Source organism: Ambystoma mexicanum, chromosome 1p (assembly GCF_040938575.1).
Source record: "Ambystoma mexicanum isolate Mex_15411 chromosome 1p, UKY_AmexF1_1, whole genome shotgun sequence".
NCBI classification, from domain to species: Eukaryota; Metazoa; Chordata; class Amphibia; order Caudata; family Ambystomatidae; genus Ambystoma; species Ambystoma mexicanum.
In genome coordinates, this window is record NC_090921.1 from 160,319,888 (window position 1) to 160,332,579 (window position 12,692).

Here is a 12,692-nt window from a genome sequence, read left to right on the forward strand (position 1 = left end):
TCTGGAAGGACTCGATAGTTTTAATGTTGAGTGGTAGGGTGTTCCAGAGTTGGGAGGCAAGTACTGTGAAGCTAGCCCCTCCAGCTCTTTTTAGGAGGACTATGGGCACTGTCAAGCATAAAGAGTTGGAGGATCTAGTGGTTCTGGTGGCGGGTTTCATGGTGAATTTATTAGTAAGATATTGTGGGGCTAGGTGGTTTAAGGCCTTGTATGTGAGGCAAATGGTTTTTAAGTCTATTTTTTGTCGACGGGAGAGCCATTTGCAAGATTTCCTATCACTGTGTCCATTCTTAAAGGGATTGCAATCTTTCCATAGAGTCTCTGGAAGAATGTTTTATACAAACCGCTATACGAACCGCAGTCTAAAATGAAGTTCAGAAAACCTTCTGTTCCTTAGATGGGGAAAATAGAGGGCCTTGTTACTAATTATTGATTCATACTGAAGCAGCATACCCCTGCCTGCCTTGTTGTTGATAAATAACACTTTTGAAGTTCTGTAAAATCTAATTTATTTGGATTTCTGTCACATGCAAATAATTTTCTCTTTTAGGGGTTTATCCGAAAATGTCAAAAAATGTGCTCAAGTTGGCAGCACTGACCTTGCAACACATGTGTTCCTGTATTAAATTGACAATTAAAAGCAAGGTCAGTGCTACCCTCTAGTGGACATTTTCAGGCATTTTTGTTCCTCGCTATGATCCAAACTGAAATAGACCATATGATGTTCCCCATTATAATTATTTATTGTATCTGTCATGTATCTTAGCACGTAGCAATTTGGAGTTAATTATTGGCACCCAAAGCTAAAGCTACAAGGCTGAAAAACGTTTGTTAGCCACTCCTCAGAGATGATCCAAATGGTCTATTTGATCAAATCCCATCTTGTATTACAATGATTCTCTAACAAATACTAGTCTGGCCAAGTTGTATTTGGTATCTGGACCCAAGAAAGCAACATTTGCAGCAAAATATGACTGTAGAGCAGAGTTACATCTGTGATTTGGAATCCTGAATTCGCATAACGAAAACATGTCCTTGAAAATTAAAGAGTCCACTGTCGTGTCAAAATCTCTAATTCTGTCCCTTGCACTATAACTAAACTAGAAGGTGGTGTCGGTGTTCCTGGTCCAGGAGAATGACTACCTTCGCCTGGACTGGGTAGCACAGTTCTGGTTGCAAGTTCTTAACCAGAGAAATGACTCCCTTACCCTGGTGCCAATACTTCCCAGATAAAGGACTGTCGCTCCTGTAACACTCGGTATCTGAAATGTTCTCTGTTCCTCACCCCAGCTGGAATGACTAACTTCCTCTGGATCATAATTTCCTGTGGTTTGATCTTTCTTTGCAGATTCAAGTACCAGGAGAATGACTCCCTTCTCCTGGTCTCTGGCTTTCACTGTTGCTCACACAAAACTAAGGGGAATGACTCACTTTCTCTGGCTTCTTGATTAGATTGTCCCTTTTCCTGTAGATGTAGCATTACCAGGAGAATGACTCCCTTCTCCTGGTATCTTGGTTTCTCAGTCACATCACACTCGGCTGTACCCAGGGGGAATGACTCCCTTCCCCTGGTGATCCTTGTTTCACACTTTTCTTTCTTTCCCAACAGTTCATGCACAAGTATGATCCTTGACCCAGGCTTCCCCAGTATAGCCCACTTGCCCTTCTGGCTTGCCAAGTACTGCCACGAGGAAGAGGGTTGATCTCGCTTACCTTCTTTGCTTGTGGGTCCCAGACCCGTATTTCTCTATACAACTCATTGGACAGACCTGGTTCACTATCCTGCCAAGTACTGTCATGAAGATGATTTGCAAAGTTCTCTTGACTCACTCTTAGTTCATTATAACACTGTGTGGTTATGTACTGTCCCCTCTTCGGGAGTTCCTCCCTTTTTCCAATCACAATATTTCTCCCTCTCTCTGGAGGTCTATTATGACCCCTACTCTCATGTTGGGTTTCTCTGACATTTCCCCTCAAGTGCCAACACTCCTTTTGGTGCCCACCAGCTGGCACGGTTTCTTCCCTACCTTTAGGAACGTCTCAGCAGGCTCTGGTCTGTCCTGGGACTCGTTCTTAGGCTTCTTGCTGCCTTGGTGTACTTCTTCCTTCAGTCCGCAGCTCCGCAACTGCTTGTTTCCTCCAGCGTTTCCACCCGCTCCGGACCATGCAGTCCCTCTGCTTTCTCCAGTCTGGCTGTTCTTCTTCCAGCCACCAGATAGGTCCTTCCACGTCAGACCCGGTAGAGAGGCCGCTTCCTACTGACAACGTCCCTGTCTACAGCCCGGTCCTCGACTCTATCTTCTGTTTTTAGGTTGGTGTTGGTAGTGACCCTTAGTGGAGGACTAGAATGCTCACACCTACTTTTGGTAGTGATCTTCATGGTACCGCACCTCCCTCTTGTCCCAGTCTTTGTGATGTAAGTCTTACTTGGGTAGTCTGGGCTCTTCGTCTCAGTGGATCTTATGTCACTGGCCATACACAGGTACATGGGGTGGTTGGGTATATTACTGGGGTGCACCATAAATTTAGGTTCAGGACGGGTGATTGAGAGGTGGTGATATTGCGTTCTCCCTAGATGTCTGCCCCTATGCCCAGAGGGGGAGTCTCTCCCAATGAAATCCTACCACTGTGTACCACCCCAGGGGGACTATCGGGTAGTGGCCTCATCTCCCTGGCCTCATGGGAAGAGGATCCCCTTGGGAAGAATTGACAACATCTAGGGCTTTGTTACACTAGGGATGCATAAGAATAAGCTGTAAGGTTTTATTTTTGTTTCAAAGGAATTATGCATAAAATAAATGCAATCAAATTATATTTTTGTTTAAACTGGAAAAACACAGTTGTCTGCTATTTTTTAAAGAAAATAATGGGTAAGCACTTCCACCAACATTGGAGAACATAAACACTAAACCAGGAAACCCTAATTATAAAGCACTTATCTGACCTTACCAGAGTGACCTGAAAGAAAATTGAACTGGAGGTCTAGAGAGGGTACGGGGGAAGAGCGCTTGACCAGAGAGCAACTGATGGAAGTATGAAGCTTTGAATTGTGAATAACCCAAGTTTTTATACCCAGAAGGATAAGGCTGTCGCAGGTGATTTTTATATGCACCTTCCTCCCTTGCCTCTGGGTTTCCATGGTTGAAGCCTGGCCTCTGCTACTCTTGCTTTTGGTCCTTGTCAGGATCTGATTGAGAAAATACTTTGTTGCATTTGGGTGACAACAAACTCTCTGAAAATCCTGCCGGCTGTTTCTCATTCAGAATCTGACGTTAGGCATATTCTTGAAAAGGTGCTGTTATATGTATTATTTTGGTAGGTAGACCGTGCAATTGATCTTCTGTCAAGCTTCCTAGGTAATCTTACATCCCTATTAACATTATCAACAAAAATCTTTCTTGGTGATCTCAACTTACCAAGAACCCAAGCCACCAGAAGCACCAGTAATTCTCTCTATCATCTCTCAGTATACATTAAGATAAAACAAAATGCACTAAACTCTACGCACAGCAGGGGCAACATACTCGACCTGGTCTTCTCCCAGTCACCCATGTGAAATGGCTAAATCTGATCCCACTTGATAGGGCAAAATGCTGCCCTTCCTACCTTCCTGAACTCCTACCCAACTAACAAGTCACAGAGGAAGCCCATGGTCTTCCTGCCGCTCCTTTAAAATCTTCTTAGAAACACTAGAATACAGTCTTAGAATGCTAGCCACCCCAACAACCAACCTTCAACCAAACCATGAAGGAACTGGTAGGCCTGCATGCCCCCCTAAAACAACGCTGCACCAGGGTCAAACCCTCCACCCCTTGTTATGTCCAGAAACTGACAAACACATTATCCGAACCAAAGACAGACGGTGGCCAAAACACAGCACGAAGGCCTCCTCGCTTTAAAGGCTGCTCGCTGGGCTCCCAACACTGAAGCTAAAATGGCATGTTACACCAAAACAGCTCCAACTCAAGTAAAACCCTCTTTGTGGCAGCCAAACGCAGTAATCCCCGAGTTTACTGAAAAATGTAGCACACTAATTTTGTCATCACTGAGATAGATGAAATGAGACAGTATACTGATGTGTCAAAATCGCTAGCTACTTGCTCACGATCCCACCTCATGCAGCACAACCCTGGACAACCTTCACACCTCTCAACCACAAAGACCTTGCTGGTACACTTAGATAACTTACCTCAAAAAAGGACAATATCCCCCCCTCTGCCACCATGAAACAGTTCTCAGGATCTGCCCTCGCCCCACCCCTTGCCACGTAGTCAATGCTTTGCTCAATCATGGCACCTTCCTGAGCACCTTAAAAACAGAACAGGAATAATCTGCCCACTCACTAGAAAGCCCCCTCTACACACTAGCCTTCCATTCATTGGTAAATCATTCAGAAGGCAGTTGCCAACCAACTCCGCAATCATATTATGTACTGTGACTGCCAATCTGGATTTAGATCCAGATGCAACATGCAAATTGCCACCATCCAGTTTATAGATGATGCTCTCCAAATCATGGATAAAGGTGACTTCTGCCTCTTGGTCCTTGACCTCTTTTCTGTGTTTGACCAGGTGGGCCACGTCACACCTATTTACATACTTGCAGATAGAATGAATTCACAGGTACAGTGCTCAACTGGGTTAGACTTCTATCTGTCGGACAGATAAGCAGTCCACATGGGTAATTTCAGGGCTAGACATCGCCTAGTCACAACCTGGGTCCCATAGAGCTCATTAGTCTCCCCAGTCATCTTCAATCTCTATTTGGAATCATTTGGGTCGCTTCTCAGTTCACCAATACACCAACAATACTCATTTATACCACTACCTGAAACTCAAACGCACCAAAATGGAATTTGTCCTACTAGGACATCTGTCGAAACAGAATGTCATCCAAAGCGTGCACCTTGCTGGATACACACTTCAGTTGGCCCCATGTGCCAAATAGCTCAGGTTCATATTAACCGTAATCTCTCCTTCCAGCAGCATATCCACAAAAAAGCCCAAACGCCTGATATGAACTAGCACTCCTCCAGAAGATAAAACGGGTTTTAGAACCACAGTCGAGACCACGGCCATACCTTAACCCTGTTCAACATGCCTCTGCACGTCTCATAACAGGATCTAAGACATTTGGCCCCATCTCCCCATCCTAAGAAAATTACACCAGCTTCCCATCCAAGACAAGATACTCTTCAAAACTGTGTATGCCATTTCCTTGCTGGATGTCTAGCATGACCCAACGTGAAGAAGATTGCCAAACTGCAGCCTGACCAGAGGCACTCTTACATCTCCTCTGATAATGCACTTGCCACGCCTCCATCGGCGTACATGATGTGTGTTTTTAGAATGTATTGTAAAGATTTTATATCATTTGGACTTTGTGCTGTGGCTTATCTTATAATGACTCATCCAACTAACTAAATGTCCTGACTGTACGTTGGTAGCTGCGTTCATACAGTTGCCGTTGCACTCTCTGGTCAATGCACATATAAACAAATCACTCTGTGGTGTTTCCTTCTTGCAGGAAGTCCTCTCTGCTCCAGTCTCGCGGAGGCGGCGGAATGATCTATTATGAGCCTGATTCTGTGGATGACATCGACGATGAGGATCCAGACGATGATTTGGATGTGTGATTCTGGGGGAGTCTGCCAGTGAAAGACATGTCCCTCTGTGGAATATAATGGGGAAAGGGTAATTGGTTCCTTCCCCCGGTAGTCATATGATGGGCAGTTCATGAAGGAACTGGCCTTGTCCTGGGGTGTGAAAGAGAATGCAGGGATGAGCTGGGGATATGAGTGGGTGGAAGGGCTGTGGGAGTAGGAGGGAGGGAGCTGTTCATACCTAACAGTATATAACCATGTGAAGGTTGGCATGCAGGAACTCCCCAAACTCGGGAGTGCAAAAAGAATTTGAGGACTGTTTGAGCAGGTGAGGTCCATACCTGCATGTGTCGAGGAGTAATATGACTGGCAACTGACAAGAATAAGTGGCGTAGCTGGAGAGATGGCATATAACCAGCCTATTTTTGGGGTGTGTGTACAGAAATGAAGGTCCGCCTTTACCACAGGGTGCATATCATGCGATGGGGGACGATGCCACGAGGAAGTGTTCTGATACAGGCTGCTAGCATTCGGGAGGAAGTTCCTCTACCTGGAGGTGCAGACAGTACGATGGAGGACTGTGCCAGGGAGAACAGGTAGTATATTAGACAACACCAGAGAAGAACAGACATGGTTGCTCTATCAGCTGTAGTGGATTCCTATTAGCAAACGATGCATGCACATGGCAGGGCACTTCTTTGGACAGAGCTGTGCTAGTCCATTGGTGCTTTGGGATGGCCGTGAAAAAGATGGAGGGTATACAGCAGAGAAAGGGGCTCTTTAATTAGGGACTAGCTGTGCCCACAGAATACAAGCTGCCTGTGCCCATAGGTGTCAGCTAGTGTACTTGGATCAGGTTGGCTTGACCTGGTATGTTTGTGTTTTTTAGCTATATGGTGTGGCTGCTCCACAAAATGATTCTCTGCTCACCTACATCTTTTACTCAATCTTAATATTTTCATCAATCCTTTTATCGCCATTTTGCTTTTAATGCAGTGAAATGTTGAATTAAAATGTTTGAAAATAATTCCTTTGCATACCTTTATCTGGATGAAGGAGTGAGTGTGAGGCTCTTGTGTATGGGATGTTATGAGGCTCTCATGTCTGTCTGGGACGGAGGATTCATGTTGCTACTTTATGTGCATGCATTGCGTGTAGCTAGTGAGGTATGAAAGTGGTGGTGTTCTCTTGTGCCTGTGTTCATCTGTGTGGGTGCACCCCACCCAGACAGGCACTGTCAGGGTGGGGTGTCCTCCTGAATCTGCTTTGCAGGCCAGGCAGGCGTCAATGGAATGTTATGTTATGTTAATGGATTTTCTAAAGCTCTCGTTCACAATACACATCATGGCGCTGGAGGGCATCGGGGGCGAGAGGACTTAAACAGGTATGTTTTCAGCAGCCGTCGAAAACTGAAATGGTTACTAGTGGCCCGAATCGGGACGGGTAGGGCGTTCCACAGCTTGGCCGCTGCGACCAAGAAGGAGCTGCCACACATACGGGCACAGCGAAACCAAGGGATAATCGGCAGTCAGGCTTTTCCAATCTTAATGAGCGGCCCGGTAGGTAGTGTTGAAACTTCTCCTGGAGAAATTCCGGTCCCACACCATAGAAGGCACACTGGACAATAGAGAGGGATTTAAACATAATCCGCTTTTGAATCGGTAGCCAGTGAAGTGACTGCATGACTGGGGATATGTGCATCTCATGAGCAGTGTTAGTGGCCACACGAGCTGCTGAATTCTGTAGCAGCTGGAGCCGATGGATGATGTAAACTGGCTGGGCCAAAAACAATGAGTTGCAATAGTCGAGCTTGCTTAGTGGTAGTGAGGACACCACCAAGGGGCGGAGGTTCACCGGAAGAAAGGGCAAAACCTTCTTCAATGATCTGGGATGGAAGTAGCCAGATTTACATATCGAGCTGACTTGAGCTGTGGCAGACAAAGACTCGGGTAATATGAACCCCAGGTACCTAACTACTAGAACAGGTGTAGGGCAGGAGCCAAGCTCAGAGGGCCAGAAGTCAGGAGACCAGAGCTTCAGCCAGTTGCTCCCCATCCAGTCACTCACCGCCGCCAGGCACACCCGCAGCTGAGATGCCGTGTTCCAATTGGCCAGATAAAGCCGGACAGTGATTTGGGTGTCATCAGCATAGGAGTATGACCGGAAGCCGTGCGGACGGATGAGGAGCAAAAGTGTCCGAATGTAGACATTGGAAAGTGCGGGGGACAGGGCAGATCCCTGGTGGACGCAACAAGAAAGTTTGAGCACAGGAGAGAAAAGACCCCATAGACCGACCCTGGGACCTATCTGTCAAAAATTGGGAGAACCAGGCAAGCACCTGCCCAGAGAGGCCGGCCAGAGTGAGGTGGACCAGCAGAGTGAGATAATCCACAATATCGAATGCTGCTGAGAGGTCTAACAGAATTAGAGCCCCCGTCGCCCCCTGGTTGACCAGTCTGGTGAGGTCATCCATAACGGAGACCACTATGCGTTCTGTACCCCGGCCTGGACAGAATCCTGATTGATATGGGTCTAGCAAATGTGACTTCACTAAAAACCCTGTGAGAAGTATAGAGATTAGGGATTCCAGAAGCTTCATCAGGAAAGGAAGCAATGAGATTGGGCGGAAATCGGCCAGGATGGCTGGGTCAAGAGAAGTGTTCTTTAGCAATGGTATAACCCGGGATTTTTTGAGATCAGGAAAATCGATTGACTGCTGTACATAGCCGGGAACAATGTGGTCGATGATCCCCTACAAAATAGCTAGAGGCATTGCATCCGAGGGAGAAGCGGATTTGAGGCCCTATGTAGCCCTGATGATCATTGATGGTGTAAATACCGGAAAGACGGACCAGTTCTCTATACTATTAACAGTAATGAGCTGTTGGTCTCTCTCAATCTGTGGCAACCAGGTGGTGGCAATAGATGATCGTATATTGTTGACCTTTGTAATAAAGAAGTCAGCTAAGGAGTCACATATTGGTTGCAACGCAATGATAACATCCCTAGAATCACTGTTAGTAGACAGGGAAAGCACCAGCGAAAAAAGTTATTTTGGTTTAGTACCCTTTCCGCTTGACTAGTGGAGTATTTCGTTTAAGCCAGGCGGATTGCTTGGTGATAGGCTTTAGGAACTTAGTGTGAACAAAAGTCTGTCCTACAGTGAGTAAGAGGCTCACCATCTGTGTTCTGACTGGTGTTCTTTTTGGCGTACGGTTTATAAGGCATCGAACCATGGTTCTGAGGCGCTGGGTTAACGCTGCACATCTGTAGAGAAGCCAGCGAATCGGCTACTGCCTTAAACGTCTGTGCAATATTTGACAGATCTATATCTGGAGGGTTAACCCCATTGTTTAGTATTTGCAAGACGATATCCCTGTGAGGTACTTGACGCCAAAGGCGCTTAAGTACCTGTCGGTGAATAGGATGTGCGCAGGGGGTAGGAGTCAACAGCAGAAAAGGCACTGCCTGATGGTCAGACCAGAGAATAGGAAACGGTCTAAACGTAGTCACCAAAGAGAGGGAAGAGAAAATGAGGTCCAAAGTGTTGCAGTGGGTATGTGTTGGCCCAAGAACTAGCTGTTCCAAATTCTGATCGTTCATGGCTTCCAGAAATTGCTGTTATGCAATATGTGATGTGCCAATAGAGCACAGCTTGAAATCCCCCAAAACAACAAGATGTGGGAATTCCAGATATATGTTAGCTGCCAGTTCAAGGAACTGTTTGCAGAATGGACAGTCTGACCCGGGAGGGCGATAGACTGTAAGAACGTTGATATAAAACTGATTGGAGAGCCTAATACAGCCAAAGAGAATTTGAGTTAGTATGACTCAGCAGTGGAGATTTGGCCGTCGGGGGTTACACCCTCCCACCCCCCTGCCCTATGCTTTACCCACCTTACGATTCAATCGCAGAAGATCATAGGAGTCCGGGACTGCAGGTCCAGACGTGACCTTTAGCCACGTTTCGGTAACACAGAGCAGATTGGGCCGTAGATCAACATGAAACGGCATTCTTTGCTAAAGATTGTGCATTGAATAGTAGAGATGTAAGGGCCCCGGTGCTAGTGGCTCTGACAGGCAAAGTGAGGTCAGTATTAGGTGGAAAAGCAGGGATACAGGGGGCAAGGTTGAGTAGATCACTCTGGGAACAGACTATATGTGAGTGACTAGTAGGTCTGTCCCCAAGTGCACAAGGCCCGGTCTGCGCATGGACGAGCACAGACGGGCTGGACTTTGGCATGACTTTGGCACGTGAGGCTCTAGCACGGTACGCTCTTGCGCTGCGCTTCAAGGAAAGTGTGGTATTTATGACAGTCATATCGTGTCAGCCGGGTCCCTCGCACTGTGTAAACCGTGAAGGACTTCCGGGTACTCGATGTAAGGAGGAATCTATATCCTTTGCTTTTGTGTGTGGATTCATTGGTTGGTATAATGGTTTGTAGATGACAGAAAAGTGTAAGCAAGACACCTATTCCCTGGAGTAAGCGTGAGGCATGCCGTAGTGTTTTTTGTGTTGTCAAGGGCAGGAATGTCTGGGAGGCATTTAGCTCTGTGTGGTTGCACTCAGGAGCAAGAAAACGGTAAGCGGGCGGGGGTGGCGGGCTTTCTCCATTTGCACCTTTCTGGGATTGCATTTGAAGTCCGTTAGGTGTAAGAGGGAGCCTTTTGCATTGTATTCTGAAATTGAGTGTTACAGGTAAGGAAGAATCTTTGAATTCTGCCGCCGACTACTCGCCTTTCAGGAGGTGTAACATGTTGGGGACAGTAACCTCTCTGCATAGTCAGAACTGCTGGGGGGTTGCTGAGTCCTCACTACACGGGTTGCTGTGCTTGAGATGCGTCTCCCTCCTGCAAGAGGTTTTGATGGAAATCTGCCTTTGGTTGTTTTGTTCAGATATTGACATTACCAGTTCCTGCTAATTGTGAAGGCCTTGTTGGCATTAACAACCTCTTATCATTTGCTCCTTTTAAAGAGTCACTCATATGGGTCCTACTCGGTTTCTGCCCTGGGAAGGCTAGTCGGGGGAGGGATGGTTTCTGAGTGGTGTAAACTTTTGGAATCCCACACAGATTAAATGAGTACTCACAACGGCAGAAGATGTGGAGGCAGCTGTTTTAGGTCAATCACAAGCTATGGCTGACGGGAATTTGACTAGCAGAGCCATCATCAATATAGGTCTGTAAAGTCCGACAAATGCTCTGCTGTTGTACCGTGTTATGTCAAAATCTTGCAGCCGGGATTGGGTGCTATTGGTGGAAGTTGTTGGAAGAATAAGACCTCTTCATTGAGACATTCACTTGTCTGTGCATTGGGTCGGATGGTGATTCAACCGCTGGTGCACAGGTGTTTATGTTGAAAAGGACAATGGGAATTATCCCACTTTCAAGATTGCTGGGAACCCTGAAGTCTAAATGGGTAGTTCGGAATGCCTGTTTTATCCAGTTCTTTAAATTCTTTTGATAGAGCGACCGTCATCCTGAATTACAGTGAGTCTCCTACCAATAGAGGTTTGTATTTAGATAATGCAAATTTTGTCTGCAGTGGAGAATTGTTCACATTTTTAAGCCCAAAATTTGCATTAATGTCAGTCGATAATTCAGGATCTCTTTCTTAATATATTAGCCAAACCGTTGCAGTGGGCCATCTTCCAGAGAATCATTTTGCTAGCCAGTCCTTCAACCTTATCTGTGTTTTTTCCTATCTATAATGGCCTCAAAAGATTTTTCAGCAATTTCAAGCTCTGATCGGGTAGGTTTATGGAGATCACTGTGAACGCCATTACTGCCCATTGACTGCGACAGTGACAAATAAAGAGAGTGGGCAGCAGACGAATGCCTGTGTGTCTGCAGTGCTTATACCCTCAGATGCTTACTTATTTCCTATGCTGCTCGCAAAAGACACCGGCGGCTCCGCATTGCACTATGGGAGCTCCCACTGTGCATGCATGTTAGAATGCAAAGCAAAATGACTTAAATTAATTCCACAAACCATATAAGCAGGCTCAATATTTCAGAATAATCCCTTCATACTTCATATGTGGGATCTGACCTTGTGGCCAGATAAACTAATTTGTGGATAACGTGGGAGAGGATGGTCTTCTATAGTCCAACATGTAATGGAGAGGAGTTATGATAAGCTTGAAGTGCTTTTTTTAAATAAAGTTAAAATAAAAGGATGTGGCTGTGCAGGGGTCAGTTATTAATAGATCCCCCTCATTAAGCTCAAGAACGCCTAGGAAGCTCAGCCCAGTCCAGGGCTTTGCCCCAGAGGGAGGCCTAGACCAAAACCCACAATACTTTAAGAATGCATGTAGTTCATCCCAGTTTTCTTGTCTATGGAACCTTTTGTTTGAGGCCTAGTGTGTAGGTAGACGAGTGTGTGGTCGCCTCTTCCCTTGGGCATCACTTGAACACACCGAGGCAGTGCAGGAAGGTTTCAAAGCCTGTGCCTAAGGTGCCAGATAGTCTGCATGTGGCCCTACCAGAGTGTTGTCCTTAATGTGAACATCATCTTTGACCTAGCAAGCCTGCCGAGCATAATTTCACATCCGTACCTCTAATGTAATTCGCTCATACCATACTGCATTCCAGTAGCCTATTTATCAATTCACTACATACAAGGATGACACTCGTTCTCGCTTGTCTGCCCGAGGTCACTTTGTCAAACACCCCTTTTGTGTCCCTCAGCAGTCCTTCGGCACACAGTCAATTCCTATCACCACCAGACTAGTAATTGCCTCCAAGAACGTTCTGCCGACCAATAAGGGGAAACTCTTGTCCCCTCTTTTGCTCAAATGGTCTACTTCTCTAAAAGCTTTATATTCATCCAATTAGCAAATCTATAATAGCCTGTTCCCCCTTTAGTGCTGCTACTCACAGAACAAGGCTGGGCCTCATGACCAATTCGCCCCAGCTGTCCCATAGACACTGGCATTGCAATACTCTCTGCGCCTGAACACACTGCTCCTTAAGCTAGTCCTCTCTGCTAGTAATTGAACAGTTGCCTATTTTTGAATTAGTTTCCGCATGCAATGTAATGCTTTTTTATTTTCATATTTGTTCAGTAGAGGAAAAAAGAAGGTGGGTG

General features: G+C 46.1%; 1 protein-coding gene across 1 annotated transcript in view; it reads left to right on the top strand.

The window, feature by feature from the left end:
• ELP5 (elongator acetyltransferase complex subunit 5) overlaps positions 1-6,629 on the top strand; it is a 176,369-nt gene extending 169,740 nt beyond the window's left edge. Inside the window, exon 8 of the mRNA XM_069645816.1 lies at positions 5,527-6,629. Within this exon, the coding sequence (XP_069501917.1) occupies positions 5,527-5,635 (109 nt within the window). The 3' untranslated portion in view covers positions 5,636-6,629. The remainder of the gene's footprint in view (positions 1-5,526) is intronic.
• Positions 6,630-12,692: the final 6,063 nt, after the last annotated feature.